The sequence below is a fragment of the Asterias amurensis genome, chromosome 9, assembly GCF_032118995.1.
Source record: "Asterias amurensis chromosome 9, ASM3211899v1".
Classification (NCBI taxonomy): Eukaryota; Metazoa; Echinodermata; class Asteroidea; order Forcipulatida; family Asteriidae; genus Asterias; species Asterias amurensis.
In genome coordinates this window covers 2564891-2581324 of record NC_092656.1, presented here as the reverse complement: position 1 = coordinate 2581324, position 16434 = coordinate 2564891, and the positions used below count along the sequence as shown (strand labels likewise).

The following is a 16434-nucleotide window of genomic DNA, read 5'->3' as shown; positions in this document are numbered from 1 at the left end:
CATATGTTTAGATACACCAAGTGAGAAGACTGGTCTTTGACAATTACCAATAGTGTCCACTACCTTTAAGAAATTGGGCCTCATAGGCTGCTTCATATTGGGAGTGTTTTCCCACTGTGTAGTGATCACAGTGATGCGGAGCGGACATGCGCATGATGAGCAGTGCCTGGACCATATTTTTTACATGTTTAGGGGTGGGGCATCATGGTCAAGTGGTTTAGAGCATCAAATTCAAGTTCTGGTGGTTTAATCATCGGGGTGTGGGTCCGGGTGGTGACACTTGTGCCCTTGCAAAAAACTTGGGCAGGACACTTCACTTTCACTTCTCTTCACCCAGGAGTATTATGTATATGGATCATGCCCACGAGGGTGGGGGTTGATAATTTGTTTGAAAAATTCTTTGGAGCACCACAGGGTTGGTATCAATTCAAAGGAAGAATATTTGATAGTAAATTTAAGTAGCCATTGGAATAGTTTATAAAATGAAGAACTTGATTTATTTCATGATTTGCACAACATTTAATCTTAACCAACAGGAATTGAAGTATGTTATTCATGCTCAGTGGAATCCATCACTAGACAACAACACTGAAGTATGCTATAGCTACCATTCCGGAACTAATGTTTGGAAAAGAAGCAAGTGTCAAAAGACTAAACCATAACCCAAAGGCATAGTACCCGGGTAGGATTCAAACCCATGACATTTGCCATTCTAGAGTAGATGTCTTACCAACTAGACCACCAAGATTGCCCGGTATCTAGAGGCAGTTCAAATCCTTTATAGGTTGTGGGTTCGAATCCCACCCGAGTAAACATGCCTGTGTGGGGTTTTTTCCACAGGACTCTGATAAGAATACAGTGCTTTACACACATCGGTGAAAGGGACAAGTCCAATAATAGCCACATCCTCAAGTTCTGAGGACAACTATTTGCAAGGAATGACAAGTGAAGAAAAACATGGCATCCAACAAAAAACACATAATTTCATTGCAGTCAACACAAAATAGCTTTACTATTGCTACATAAAGTAAACTTAACCCATCCAAAACTAAACAATTTAAATGAAAGAATGAATATTTTTTTCTTCTCCTTTTTTCCCCACAGTTACTTACACTGGCGAAAGATGTCGTTGTGTGATCATGTAATTATATCAGACAGAAATTTCAACTAAAATGTTTCAGCGAAAAAAATACACAAAATGAATGATCACCTGTTGTTTAGCTACTTGTTTTGAACAAGGATGGTGAGTTATAGGTAACTTTATTTTTAACAAAAACAAACTGTTCAAAAGAACATTTCTACAACTTTCATTTGTACACTAATGTATACTTTGCAATTAACATGTAATCTTGCCAAATACATACAACTGCACATCTCAAGCCAAAACTGTTGTTAAACTCTTCCATTGTAGGAGAATGTACTCTAAAAAAAGTTGTAGTTTTGTAAAACACTATTTTGATATGAATTAGGCAGTAACTCTTTTGAATGAATGACATTTTGGTAGTTTAGTTTTAAACAAACAAATTAAAAAGTATTTGTGAAGTATTATTAGTTTCTAATGTTGCTGTAAAGTTTTTAATACAGCCGCTTAAAGGCACGGTTTGGCCAATTATCAGACTCTGCAGATTCATGGTGAATAAAATGTCACATTTTCTCTAAGAAAAAGAAATAAATTGCAGACAATTTTATAAGAATGTGTCATGTGGGATGTCTTTACCTGGTTAAGTCATGATTTCATTGTGACAAATATAATTCTCTCAACAACAAATTACTCCGGATATTCTAAAAAATAATATCATAATTCCGAGCAGTAAGTGGTTAACTTCAGTTTAGCATTTAATGCTATTAATATTACACAATACTTGGTTCCTTTTAAAGGGAAATAGTACTTGAGTTGTGGATTTCATTTCAGTTGTAGGATAATACAAAACAAATCCTATAATAAAAAAAATTTACTTTTGTCTGAATACATTACTCATGTTTTTCGTGAATATTTTCTTTCGGATGTAGCGTTCACGCTGTTGATTTCCTGTCAATCGGTCCCACTCGAAGAAAGGGATCTAAAAATAGACAACACAATGATATCGTTTAGGTTAACAAAAACAGACATACATACACTGGGCTGTTACATAGCACCATTGATTTGGACAACAAATGAACCAATTTAAAAGAAAGCAACTGAGAAAACAGATATTTTTGAAGTGCTTTCTTTAAAGGACTTTGGTACTTTTTGTAACACAAAACACAATATCCACAGATTTCCACTAAACTTACACCGTTTGAGGATAATGATAGTAGAAAGCGTACCTTAAAATATTACTTCCTAAGGTGCTGGAGTTTTTGAGAAATGAGTAAAACAATGCCATGAAAATGTGTTTTTACATGCTAAAATAATTTTCGTCTCATGATCAGTGAGATGAAAATTATTTTCATGACATTGTTTTACTAATTTCTCAAAAAAAACAGCACCTTAGGAAGTAATATTTTCAGGGAAGCTTTCTACTATCATTATCTTCAAACTGTGTAAGTTTTGTGTAAATCTGTGGACATTGTGTTTTTGTCCTACAAAAAGTACATAGACCCTTTAAATAGGCAGCAAAATTGAGGTTCGTATGGTGATGGGGATGTTTTTCTACAGTCTCTGTGTCAAACCATCCTTGAAAGAAAGACCAAGGAATGGCCAAATTAGATGTTGTTAGAGAAGAACTTTCATTACCCCAGGATTTTGGCCGGTTGCCCTTCAATCCCAATGAAACAATGCAATCAAAAGGTCACGTAAGATGGACTTTCTAGAAAACAACCATTATGTTTAAACAACTTACATCTACAACCTGGTATCCAAGCTTCATGAGGTGACGCCTCTTCATGGAGTGTAATCCCAGCAATGTCGTACCATTGAAGTGGAAGTGATTGCGGGACCAGACTAAAACAGCTAACCTGGGTAAACAACAAAACAAAAGTAAACAACGTAAACAATACTTGAAACATTTATTGTGCTCACTTGTTTCCCTCATTCTCAGTCAAATAGACATTGAAACCTCCCCAAACAATTCTTCAAAACCTATATATTTACCTGGTTGCAGATTCATCCGTGATTGGCTCTGGTATTTCGAATCTTGACCAATCAGCACTGCTTGTAGCTTTAGTCTTCGGTGTAAAACTTTCTTTGAGGTTGCTACCACTCACACTCGTGTCTTCTGCAGAGGAAACATTGTCAAGAGAAGCTGTTTCTTTTCCAGCTGGTTTAACAGATGCTGTTCTTATGCCAGTGGGTATATTCCTACACTTATCCAATGATGTCTCACCAGATAAATTGGCGATAAGAGAAAAGTCCAGAGGAACATTTTGCTCTCTGTTTGGATCCATTTTGTCCATCAGCAACTTTGATGATGATATTGAATCAGTTGCAGGTTGCAGCTCTGAGGCTCCAAAGGGGACGGGGCGATCACTGGAATCTAAATGCACTTCAATATCTGCAAACAAAATGTAAACCAAATAAAACAAAACTAAATTGTTTTAAATTGTCTTTCAGAGGTCCTTTTTTCTAAGAAAAACAGTGCCTTATCCTTACAAGAAAAAAAAGCAATAAGTAACTTGTAGTTTCTCGAACGGGACTTTAAACTCATAACCAATAGATGTGTCAAAGATTTGAAATCACATGTTCGTAAACAGACCATAAAAAATTGCTTCTACGTCCGCTCCGTTTGCACAAAGTTTAAGCCCACTCTACTACATTTTTCTGATCACAGTGAGGACGAGTTCGGTGTGATGGGGGTATTAAGGACACAAGTGTAACGACCAGGACTTGAATCCAAACGCTGCCTCTTCAAAATAATCTCTCAGTAATATTACCTGCGTGTATTTTGAATGGAATCAGTGAATAAAGTGAAGTAAAGAAAATATTAAAGGAACACGTTGCCTTGGATCGGTCGAGTTGGTCTTTGAAAAGCGTTTGTAACCGTTTTAAAAAAAATGCATATGGGTAGAAAGATGTTGTAAAAGTAGAATACAATGATCCACACAAACATGCCTCGAAATTGCGTGGTTTTCCTTTTACCTTGTCGACTAACACGTCGGCCATTTATGGGGGTCAAAATTTTGACTCCCATAAATGGCCGACCATGTTAGTTCGCACAGTAGAAGGAAAACCACGCAATTTCGAGGCAAACTTGTGTGGATCATTGTATTCTACTTTTAAAACATCTTTCCAACCATATGCATTTTATAAAATACGGTTACAAACGCGTTTGTTTTGACCAACTCGTCCGATCCAAGGCAACGTGTTCCTTTAACCACTACGTACCAGCTGTTTTCATATGTGGCATAATAAAGCTCATTCTGAGGTACTGTTCTCCACCAAGTAGTGATGCAAGGGTAGAGTAGACGGCTCTAAGTAGCGGGTGACTGGTCAGCTCTGCATGAAGACTGCCAAACATTCCTGGTGGTAAGGGCCTATTCAACATGAACTCCTAGAGGAAGAAAGAAAAAAAAGTAAGTTTAAATATCAAGCACAAGACCACCCTCACAGTGTGGCTAGAGGAAAGGTAAACGTTTGGTTATCACTTAAAGTGAAGGTACAGGTTTGGTAATTACTCAAAACAAATATTAACTTAAAAACTGACTTGGTAACGAGCATTGGAGAGCTGTTGATAGTATAAAACATTGTGGGAAATGACTCCCTCTGAAGTAACGTAGTTTTTGAGAAAGAGGTAATTTCTCACGAAAATATTAAAAGACTTCTAGCTAGAAGTCTTTTATTGCTATCTGAAAGCACAAAAATTCGTCCAACAAGGGTGTTTTTCTTTCATCATTTCCTCGCAACTTCGATGACCAATTGAGCCCAAACTTTCACAGGCTTGTTATTTTATGGTTATGATGGGATACACTAAGTGAGAACACTGGTCTTTGACATAAACCAAACGTGTTCAGTGCCTTTAATAGCAATAACAAGTTTATGTTAGAATCCTACAGCAACTTACGATAGTATAAAGCATTTTGAGAAACATTTCACTTCAAAGTAATGCGGTTATGAACAAAATAAAAATCAGTTTGCTACCCCAAAAATTGAATCTGAAAGTAACGCTTCTCAGATTGTGTATTCCTGCATTGGCAAATTCGCTTCGGATTTTCGGCAATATCTCAAAAATGCGACCCTTTTTTGAAATGAAATATTCACAGGTTAGGCCTACTTTATCCATCTACGTTTATATAGGATTAAAACAATCGAATGGTTAAAAACACTAAAGGAGCTGCTGCAAATGAGTCAATTATGACTTCTGTTTAGGTCAAGTGGAAAGCGTCCATGGTACCTTGTTCAGATGGTGTCCATACTCAGGGCAATCAATCTTTGTTGATGCGTGAAGTGCAAATAGGTCCCGACGAGGATCAATACTGGATCGTTTGGTGAACTCTACAAAAACAAAAAAAATTATTTTCAATCCATCAAAGTTTCAACAAGATTCAACATCTATTTGTCTTTATGTATGTACACCCTCAACACTTAACAAAAAAACATAAATGGAAAAGGTAATGCTTATTAAAAGGGAGGGTACATCTTTGGTAATCATTCCCAACAAGTATTACCCTTAATACTCACTTGGTAAGAAGCGCTGCAGCTGTTGATAATTTATAACATTTTGAGAAACAATTACCTTCAAAGGAATGTGGGTTTTTTTACGGAGAGGGATTCAAAAAACATTTCAATCTAAGAATTGTTGCTTTGAAGGGAATTACTTCAAAAAAATGTTCTCTAAATACAACAGCTGCAGTGCTTCTTACCAAGTACGATTGTATGGTTATTACCTTTTGAAAATAAATACCAAAAGGTATACTCTCCATTTAGGGAGGATTAAAAAATATTGTCAGACTAAAATGTAATTTGTCTCACCCTCGATTCTGAGAAGAAAGCTTGGACTGAAGACAACATCAAGAAGTTCTGCTGGATATATATCGAGGTAAGCCAAAGAGAGGAGCCCTGAAACCAAAAATATCGGGAAATGGTTGTACTCTTTTAGGAGGTCTACCATCCTACTTGTCAATGTCCTGAAGAACCTCTCTGAATCCTGAGGTAGATAGTTCAGCGTCCCAAAGGACCACAAGACTTTGGAGAGATCTTTGCATCTGCACTCGTTGGACCTAAGGATGAGCTCTCGTGCTCCAGCCTCTAGGAGGGCCGCATGATGGAGGTGTAGAGTTGCGTAGGTTAACAGGATATGCATGATGGATGAAACGGGAAAGGTCCGAAGTCTCCCGCTGACCTGGTCGCCAATTTGATCAAAGAGGTTGCTGTGACCAAAGTAGGCCTGACGGAATACCTTCAGGATCCCAACCAGGTAGTAGCTGTTGATGTCATCAAGAGGTTTGGACTGTATTCTCCGGACTAGTGCACCAACCAACCCTGGTTTTAAGTTTGTCTTGGACTTGAAGAAGCCTTGGCAGATGACTCCTAGTTCCAGGTTGGACAAGCTGGCGATGTTCTCCAAGACAAGATCCTGAAGACCGTTGAGCAAACTGGTCTTGGCATGCCTGTTCTCCCCAACAAGATACATCACCTGAACAATTTGTTGTTTTGTTAGTAGGCGTAACTGTTTCTCCATCTGGTTAAAAATCTTGCTGTTTAGATGCCTGACTGGAAGGCCGATCAATCGCCACGCATCGCAGACTAGTAAAGATGTCTTAACATCCCACCGAACCCATTGCTCCTCGCATTTCGTCTCGAGTATCCTTAGAACTGGGTTACTAGTTCGGATCTGAGCCCTAGCAAATACCACTAATGCTTTGACTAAGGTCTTACTCTCTAGGTCTGCGCAATGGTGGCCAAGATGTTCAACCAACCTGAGGAATCTCTCATCTTCGGCCAACCCCAGCATGAACTCATCACTGCACCTGTTGAGGGAATCTAAAAGCTGTACCATGACGCCATCTTCGATTTCGTCCGAAATAAGAATGTCGTTCAACAGATTTTCTGTTTCTCTTTCATACTGGCAATCCTCTTGGCTAACGCCATAACTTTTGTTTCTAACCTGAGGGAATACTACCGCCGAATCCGCATACTCCACAGACTCCCTGTAGAAGATTCTTGGTGTAAACTTGGGATGGAAAGTCTCTCGTTCTTCACTGTCTTTGTGTCTCAGTGATGTGCAGTCCTGAGACAGCTGGTTGAAAACCACTGGATCCAGGTGCTTTCCATGTTGAATATAAGGGTGCTTTTTAATTGTCTCTTCACCATTACCTTGCAAAGCGCCACCATTGGTGAGTGGTTCATTAGTTTCATTTATGAGGAACTTTGACACATTTACACGTAAATGGAATAAACCAGTTGCCACTTTAGAGGAGTTTGTCTTGTCCGCAAAGACCTGTTTTTCATTATTCGTTGAGCGATACTTGAATGAAGACGAAGATTGAGCAGAATCGTGCCCAACATAACAATGTCTCCAACACTGAAACAGCCTCCTCTGGGATGACCTGATCTTGACCCGAGGTGAAAGGTCAAACAGCATGCGAACTGCAACACAGTGTGAATGTCTCCAGCTCATCCTGAAATCCAAACATACAAATTAGTTTATTATTTTAACCTCATTTACTCACTGAATTGACACCTTGCACGATGCCCAGCCCACTTATGTATTTGTGTTTGAATCCCGGTCGTGACACTTGTGTCCCTGAGCAAGACACTTAACTTTAATTGCTTCTCTCCACCCAGGGGTAAATGGGACCTGTGAGGGCAGAGATGGTTCTTGTGATTGGTTTAGCAGAGTAGCACATATTAACAAAATATATATATTGCGCACAGGCTGTAAACTCCCCAGAGAGCTGAGATGGTTTAAGGAATGATTTAAGGCCCAGTGACCAGGGGTAATAATGTCGGAAGCGCTTTGAGACACCCCTCGGGCATGAAAAGCGCTATATAAAAGCGGTCTGTTGTTATTATTATTATTATTTTTATTGTGTGTCCCTACAACTGTACAAACTCCAAAGACAAAGCTTTCAAAGGCACCAAACATTAATCAACCCTGGGATAATGAAAAACTGGGATAACTTTCCGTATGGCGCCACCACTTTTTCACTCATTTTTACAAACAGGGATAATTTATATCAATCAGGTAAATAAGATACTATAGTATTTTATTTCGAATGAAAAAGTGGTGGCGCCATACGGAAACTTTTCCAAAAACTGGGCCTAACTAACTAAATCAACCCTAATTCTAAAGGAGAAACCAACTTTTTAATTATTAACAATGAGAAGTATTTCTCATTGGTTCAACTTCAATGTTTGCCAGTCAAACTTGACTTGCTCATTGCATACTCAGGTTTCCCTGTTCCATTGTAACCTTCACCCGCAAACTGTACGACAGAAGATGTAAACACTTTGTTGAAGCATGGTTGAAATTGAAAGGATCGAGGAGAGTACACAGGTACAGTGCCCCAGTCTGCAAGTGCATGCATGCCCAGCCAGTTGTGAGTTACGGCGCGCGCACGGACGGCTGCCATTTCGGACGTGACAACGGGGGTGGGGGACCAGAGTATTGTCACTATTTATGGAGCTATACTTATGGTTGTGTTCGTTTAATTTTGTGATAATTAACCAGTCCAATCCTCTTATTATTCTTAGAAAAACAAAGATTTACTCACGTGCAATTCCCATCGACAACTTAGTGAATGTGACAAAACTAGTTTAAGTTTAACTCTTGAGGGCGCTACAAATGTAAACAGAAGACGAAAAAAGACGCGTGGGCTCAATCCACTCCGTGGCGTTATTGGACCGATTTATGGGGCTAGCTAATCAAGTGCTACACTCTCATGGAGATGTGCGAAATACAAATCTGCCACACAAGAATACCAACTTGATATCTGGTTACAGACACCCGTCCTGTCGCATCTTTCTGTTTATCTTTATGCCTTAATATTCTGCCTTCTAAATTTTTCTCCTGAAGACGAGCATGTAGAGTGAGATTCTGTTCGAAACGTCGAGAAAAGCTAGCTCTCTCATCACAGAGCCAATTTCTCCAAAGAGTGGTTTACATATTATTGTTGTATCCGCAATTTTACAAACTATTATGTTTTTGTTATGAGCCACACCACGCAAAGCTACACAAACATTATTAATTAAAAGTTGGTAGGGCGCCACCTATAGGGAAATCTGTCCCCCGGAGATGATTCAAAAGAGGTTTCTCGTCCCCAGCGCCTTGCTTTTTATTCAGACTGGCCACTGGGGACGAGCGAAGTTTGTACACAGACTGCCGTATGGCGGGGGTGTGGTGTGGGGCAAACGGAATCATCGGGGACCAGGATAGTCTGCCACAACGGAACGTTAATCCGGAGGTCGCTGGTTCAAATCCCGCTTCAGCCAATTTGTCCTTATTGAACCCCAAAATTATAAAGAAAATTCTCTCTCTTTAAAGACACCAATCGAATACAATCACAGACAAAGCAGTAAAGCCTAAGAAGTAGTTTGACACCGACCATGGTTTGACGGGTAACCATTTGTTTATGGTTAGTCTGGAAGCTCTGGGAATTTTTGTTACAGCAGCAAGCAGAGATTACTTATAACACATGCTATTTAGGCAAACTGCAGTAAACTATAGCCTAGGAAGATGATGATGAATATGGGTGACAGTGCACGACAAAATTAATAAACATGCCCGATGGCGGTGTGGGCAGAAACAGAACTGTGTATTGATAGAGTTTGCCTTATTAATTACGTGGCTGCGGGATATCATTTTTGTCGTCACAACTCAATGTGCAGTCTTGTCTGACACCCCTATTTGTTTTGCCTATGTGCTTTGGGGTCTCATAAAGTGGCTTATAAATCGCTTATAAAAGTTGTCACAACTCTCTTAATGTACGGCTCTGGAACAGGGGGTGCCACCCCACCCCCATGTTTCCTCCTGTTCACAAGTAGGTCACCCTCACCCCCGGAATCCTCTGAAGAATTCCTGAGCCAAGCACACAAGAAGACACAATAGAGAGTGGTACTACCATGCCCCACATCCCCCACCCCATAGGCCTACATTTTTTTTCTTTTCCGGTGAGCACATTAATTTGTGCTAAGCTACTTGTTGTGTTACACAGCTCTTAAAATTAGACCTTGCAAGTTTCAGATTCCTTGTGGATGCGCAGAAGCACTGTACGAACAAACTCGGCCATCGGAAAGCAGACTATACTTCTGATTTGTTCGTGAACTCCCTCTGAACCAAAGCTCCGGAAACTGATACAACCATTGATAATAATTTTAATCAATACTCCTTGAATAGGTGGAGAGAAAAAAACCGCCGGAAATCCGCCCCCAGTGCTTAGGCCTAGCTCCTTCCGTGTAAAGCAGGCTTTCGTGAGGTATTTGTTAGTCCCGTCACCACAATACCTTCTCGGACGGTAAAGATTTTTAGGGAGGCTTTTCAGTCGGGTCGTCGATGCGTGGAAGCACCTCTGAACCAACTCCGTGAAGGGGAACTAATGTCACCTTCTCTCCCTGATGACCCTCTGTTCTCTGCTCCAAGCCGTGTTGACTTGTTCCGAACCCTGAGGGGGTTGAGCTCGCATCGGGCTTGGGGAGATTTGACCGGTCAGAGTGAAGTCCTACCCCGTCAAAGAGAGTCAATGTGACAGGCCTAGGGTGTGGCTTGAGAGATTCTTAGGCAACGGGGATAATTATTTTGTTCGCAGCGAACTTGGGTTAACCTCTACCCTACCCCAAAGGCAGTACAGTCTGGTCTTTTCTCAATTATGTCACCTTGTAGGCTGAGCTCCTTAATCCTGCTGCTTTCGGAAACGGCTGCCGTACTCCCACCTAGCCCCCCCCCCCCCCCCACTCCACCCCGCCCGCCCCTCCACCATTTCACACACACAGGGGACCAAACTATGATTTCATATTCACTATCTTATGGAGACCGAGGAAAAAAAAACAGAAAAGGGAAACTAAAGACTACTTCAAAAGGAATTGTGTGTTCAAAGTCTATGGGAGGGTTCTTAATACAAGGACAAAGAAAAGAACAAAAGATGTCTCCACAGGAATGCAAAAACTGGAATTTGTGTATCCTGCCGCTGTACCGCCCGAATTTGTAGTAACTTTCAGCCAAAAATTAATGTCTCGTCTCTGTTATTGCATAAAGAAGTATTACTTTGAACAGTCTGAAACATTTTTATATGTATGTGAGCCAGTTTTGCCTTTGAATTGGTCACACAATGAGTATGTTTTATTTTAGCATATTGAGCAGATGAGATTAACCCCTTTACTGCGTTGCGGTTTCTTGTGGCGGTTGGGGCGGCACAGGAAAAGTTCAGTATTCAATAAATTTCCCCCAAGAAGACCATGCTGAGAAAAATCATCCGTCACAAACCAAAATACATCACTAATGCGTCACAATCAATCTAGTTTATGATCATACAGTCATCATCGTAAATACCTTTTTCCTTTTGAGCGTTTTATGAAAAGCGATTTGAAAAAGACGCATTTTAGAGTGACGAGCCTTACAAACCCTGCTTCATCACCCGTCACGCCTAACCCCCCAATTCCTAGAAACTCACTCCCCCCGTTCATTCTCATTGACTCATTACTCGTCATTCTTAATTGATCACACTTAATTGAGCAATTAATCTCTTGCAAACAACTCATAGATTACCCATGGGTTCAGGTTTTAGGGTTAGTTTTGGGAAGATGTAAATTTGGTACAGTAACATCTGAGGCAGACATTGAGCAATACAAATATTCCCAAGTAATTTGCTTCACGACTTATGTACACATAAATATAGTTATTGCATATAAAAGTTCCAGGCTGTTCTTGTTAAGTCATTTTATGTTAACATTTTGGGTGTACTGTGGTATACACGGACCAATGCATTTCCTTGTTCTATATCAGGTTTTTCCAGTAGGCCCTATCAGTTCAAAAACTTGGGTGTTTTTACTCAACAAGTACCAAAACGAAGCAAAATTTACAACATAAGTTTGCATTGCCAGTAATTTTAAGAGTGATTACTAAACGTTACCTGTGATTCATGGTAGGCCTATATTACCTGCAACATCGACGATAGATCCATGCTGGCAAATTTATGGCTCAAATCATGAGCTGTGCTAGGGGTAAAATAAGTGACCAAGAATGAAAACATGGTGTTTATACGGCAGGGCACTGTTTCTATGGATGGGACAGAAATACATACCCGATTTTCAATTTATTTTCATTTATAAACCCTTTGAGCATTGGTAGCTGCTTACCGTAAGCACATAAAAAGGCGTGCTTACCTTCCGGTGCTTATACTGAACGAAAATAAATGACGTCACAATGCAATTCCATGGTGAACGCGCAATATGGCCGCCTAATTTTCTGTAACCTGTGAAATACGCTTTCACCTTAGCAAATTTGTCTGCTACATTAAGCACGAACATTTTGCTAAAGCAGCGCTATGAAACTGGGCCCAGGGTAAGTGAGCGCAATGGCCGGACGAAGGTCACAATAATAACCAATTGACTGCAAACCTTTACATTCACTTTAACTTTTCACACCAAAGACCCCTCATCATAACACAACCGCTTAACAATTAGCCATCATCTACCAGTGAGATCAGAGTCCAGTAAGAGATTTTGATACATAAAGTCATTGTGAAGACCACCAACTTACTATTTGGGCTGTTCAATTATTGCAATCAAGAGTAGCATAGCGACCGGCAAGTTTTTATCGTGGTTCAAATTTGCCAACCACCGCAAAAGTCGAGCTACCAAGTGCGTGTTGACACACTAACCATAATAATACAACAGCCATAATGCTGGAAATATTTGCCATACAGAGTGTCCTTGGTGATTGTAAATTGTTTAGACAACTGTAGTAGCTGGGTTCTTTTTTTAACCCACCTTCCAGAATGTTTGTGCTGTGATTAGGAAGCCAAAACGTGTTAAGACTTATTCATATTTTCTGGTTACCCTTAGCGTCTACCTTCTTGTTAGTCTGATCATGAGCTTTTTTTATATAAAAAGTAAAGAAAACTTTAATGAAGTTTCAGGTTGACACAAGACTTCAAACACTTTTTTCTGTTTTGTGTTTGAAAATAATGCAATTGAACCTTTGATCTAACTATAAAAAATGTAAATTTGTTTTAAGAACAAGGGTTAAGACAGATTTTACTGCTGTCCACAAATGTCAAAGTTTATATAAAGATTTAAAATGTTCATCAATATTTTCGTCACTTTAATCTTGGATACCTTTGGTAATCGTCAACGACCAGTATTCTCGATCGGTGTGTCCCAACACTAAGCATAAAATGACGAATCTGTAAAAAATTTGACTCATTATTGGTCATCGCAGTTGCAAGAAAACAATGAATGAAAAAACACCCTTGTTGCACAAATGGGTTTGCTTCCAGATGCCTAACCAAATATTTAAAACCTTCAGGCCCGAAGCCTGAGTAAGAAATTAACCCTTTCTATAGACTACGTTATTTAAAGCCAGTGGACACTATTGGTAAATGTCAAAGACCAGTCTTCTCACTTGGTGCACCTCAACATATGCATAAAATAACAAACCTGTGAAAGTTTGAGCTTGATTGGTCATCGGAGTTGAGAGATAATTATGATAGAAAAAAACACCCATGTCACACGAAGTTGTGTGCTTTCAGATGCTTGATTTCGAGACCTCAAATTCTAAACTTGAGGTCTCGAAATCAAATTCGTGGAAAATTACTTCTTTCTCAAAAACTACGTCACTTCAGAGGGAGCTGTTTCTCAAAGTTGTTTATACTATCAACCTCTCCCCATTACTCGTCACCAAGAAAGGTTTTATGATGATAATTATTTTGAGTAATTACCAATAGTGTCCACTGCCTTTAAGGAAAAAATAAAACGTTTCTCACAATGCTTTATACTAACAGCTCCCCATTGCTCGTTACCAAGTAAGTTGTTATGCTAACAATTATTTTGAGTAATTACCAATAGTGTCCAGTTCCTTTAAAATGCAATTTTAATCATTCTCAAAATGGTGTTTTCGTTTTTCAAGAAAATTGAAGTCCAAAATAAAAAAGACTACATTACTCCGATCTTTTTGATCTTTGTTGACTTGCAAAGTCAAGAGACACATCGGTTGGAAGTATGGCAGTGACAGTATCCACAAAGGTATATAGTTGAATTCATGCTTTCTCCCAAAGAAACAATGATGTGACATTCCATTTACAGCTGCACAAAACATCCAGTGCGGTGGCTGAGAAACCCAGAAGGATTGTTTATATGTTGCTGACAAATCGTTTTGCTTATTAAACCTGATATATAAACTCAGTTAAAGGAACATTACCGAATTTGTTTTTGCTAAACAAAACAGTTGATGGCAGCAGTGTAAGCACTTCATGTAATCCACCATACATAAACTGACAAACCTGAAGAAGTTTGAGATCGATCGGCCATCTTGGTCACGAGAAAAAAAAAGTGAAAACCGATCACACATTATTTTTTGCATTACATCGATTTAAGAAATAATAATAAAACGCTCACTGGATAGGCGATAAACTCCAAAATGTAAATCAGTTTCATTTATTTCTCATCGTGACATTTCAGACAGAAATATTTCAAGGGATGTTTTTTACTAATCATCATCAATAGACCGTGTAAAAATAAGTTTTATATAAATCTGTGATCTAAGACGATTTTTTTTCTTACCAATTCTGTAATGTTCCTTTAAGTTTACACCACCAAACATTCTCTGTGGCAAACACGATTATTCCAACCAAGCACACTGGTACCAAAGTGCAGATTTTGTGAGCGTAAAAATTCCCGCCATTTCTTTGTTGGTCGTCTGCTGATTGCAGTTGTGATATGATTCAGTTGAATCGACTTGGGTCCATGATTGATCATTATTTACTGTTTCAAATCAAAAACGTGCCTGGGTGTCAGTCAGCAGATTGTGCCCAACTGAAGAACTAGAGAGATATGTCATTCAAACGCCACATAAATGATAACATAATATCAATTTGATCTTTGCTTTATATATTTAACACAAATGCGGTTGGCACGTTATCAGTAAGGATGCCATTCAAAAATAAATTTATCAACCCTTTTGAGAAAAAAAAAAATCAAGTTACTCAGTTGTACCCCTCTAAACTTTGATTAACCTCATGGATTACTTTTCCCTGGTTTGGCCAATAGTGAGAATGGAAAACAATAGACTCCCTTACATGCATCCTACTTGAAGCAGTAACTTGGAAAAATAGCCAGGGTAGGACTAGAAGAGGTGGGGAAACGACATCATCGCTAACAGCACCTTCTACCTGGAACACCGAAGAGCACAAGATAGGCAAGAATGGAGAGTGAAAACTCGAGGAGCTAGTTACAGTCAAATTTTCAGTCGGCATTAGCCAGCTGAGTCTTCAAATGGACTAAAGCAAAATAATTGGGGTGCCACTCAACCCCCCCCCCCCCCCCCACTCTCTCTCTATCTATCGCTCTATCCCCGGTCGCTACGGCCACCGAAATCGTATCCACGTAAGTGTCGTGGCGCGCCGAGCGGTTAAGAACACCGAATTCAAACTCTGGTGTTTCTGATCAGCAGAGTGTGGGTTCGAATCCCCAGCCATGACACTTGTGTCCTAAGCAAGACACTTTACCATTGCTTCGTCCTTCGGATGGGACGTGAAGCCGCTGGTCCCATGTGTTGCGCAACGCATGTAAAAGAACCCAGTGCACTTATCAAAAAGAGAAGGGGTTCGCCCGGTGTTCATGGCTGTGGCTGCTGTATGCGCCGTAGCACCCTGTCAACCCTTATAAGGTGCTACATAGTTGGGTCTCAGAATCACTGCAATAATCTCTCTTTCTGTATAATATTTTAATGTGTATTATACTAAGCGCCTTGAGTACCTTGTGTGGTAGATACGTGCGCTATATTTTATAAGACTTCGATATTATTTATCCACAAAACGTAGCTTTTAGGATTTGTCATTTTCGTTTGTATTTAAAGGCAGTGGACACTATTGGTAATTGTCAAAGACTAGCCTTCACAGTTGGTGTATCTCAACATATGCATCAAATAACAAACCTGTGAAAATTTGAGCTCAATCGGTCATCGAAGTTGCGAGATAATAATGAAAGAAAAAAACACCCTTTTCACACGAAGTTGTGTGCGTTTAGATGGTTGATTTCGAGACCTCAAATTCTAAATCTGAGGTCTCGAAATCAAATTCGTAGAAAATTACTTCTTTCTCGAAAACTATGGCACTTCAGAGGGAGCCGTTTCTCACAATGTTTCATACCATCAACCTCTCCCCATTACTCGTCACCAAGACAGGTTTAATGCTAATAGTTATTTTGAGTAATTACCAATAGTGTCCATTGCCTTTAAAGGTATTTTGTAAAGAGTACAATTGACTTTCGATAGCTATGGATTGATTTTGAAACTGTTTGGATGCATTTGCAGACTTTTGTAACCAAAGCCACGTAAACGAAATCATGCCATCAAACGTTTTCGT

The 16434-nt window shown here is 39.5% G+C and overlaps 1 protein-coding gene across 2 annotated transcripts; it reads right to left on the bottom strand.

The window, feature by feature from the left end:
- Positions 1 to 519: 519 nt before the first annotated feature.
- Positions 520 to 14753, bottom strand: LOC139942331 (FAST kinase domain-containing protein 5, mitochondrial-like). 2 transcript variants are annotated; one of them, XM_071939159.1, is made up of 7 exons: positions 14633 to 14753; positions 5888 to 7536; positions 5310 to 5410; positions 4304 to 4469; positions 3074 to 3473; positions 2823 to 2937; positions 520 to 2060 (listed from the first exon to the last, which is right to left on the bottom strand). In XM_071939159.1, the coding sequence occupies exons 2-7, from the start codon at positions 7533 to 7535 to the stop codon at positions 1953 to 1955; spliced, it is 2538 nt and encodes an 845-aa protein (XP_071795260.1). In that variant the 5' UTR covers position 7536; positions 14633 to 14753; the 3' UTR covers positions 520 to 1952. The 2 variants fall into 2 exon arrangements, with proteins under 2 accessions (XP_071795260.1, XP_071795259.1); XM_071939158.1 differs by lacking the exon at positions 14633 to 14753 and adding an exon at positions 8632 to 8660.
- Positions 14754 to 16434: the final 1681 nt, after the last annotated feature.

Bases quoted from the DNA above. Each gene is read 5' to 3' on its own strand.
- LOC139942331 (XM_071939159.1), bottom strand. From the start codon at position 7,535: ATGAGCTGGAGACATTCACACTGTGTTGCAGTTCGCATGCTGTTTGAC. The intron at 2,938-3,073 runs GTAAATATATAG...TTGTTTACCCAG, and splicing joins ACGGATGAATCTGCAACCAG to GTTAGCTGTTTTAGTCTGGT. The intron at 2,061-2,822 runs GTAAGTTGTTTA...GTCTATTTTTAG, and splicing joins TTGGATACCAGGTTGTAGAT to ATCCCTTTCTTCGAGTGGGA.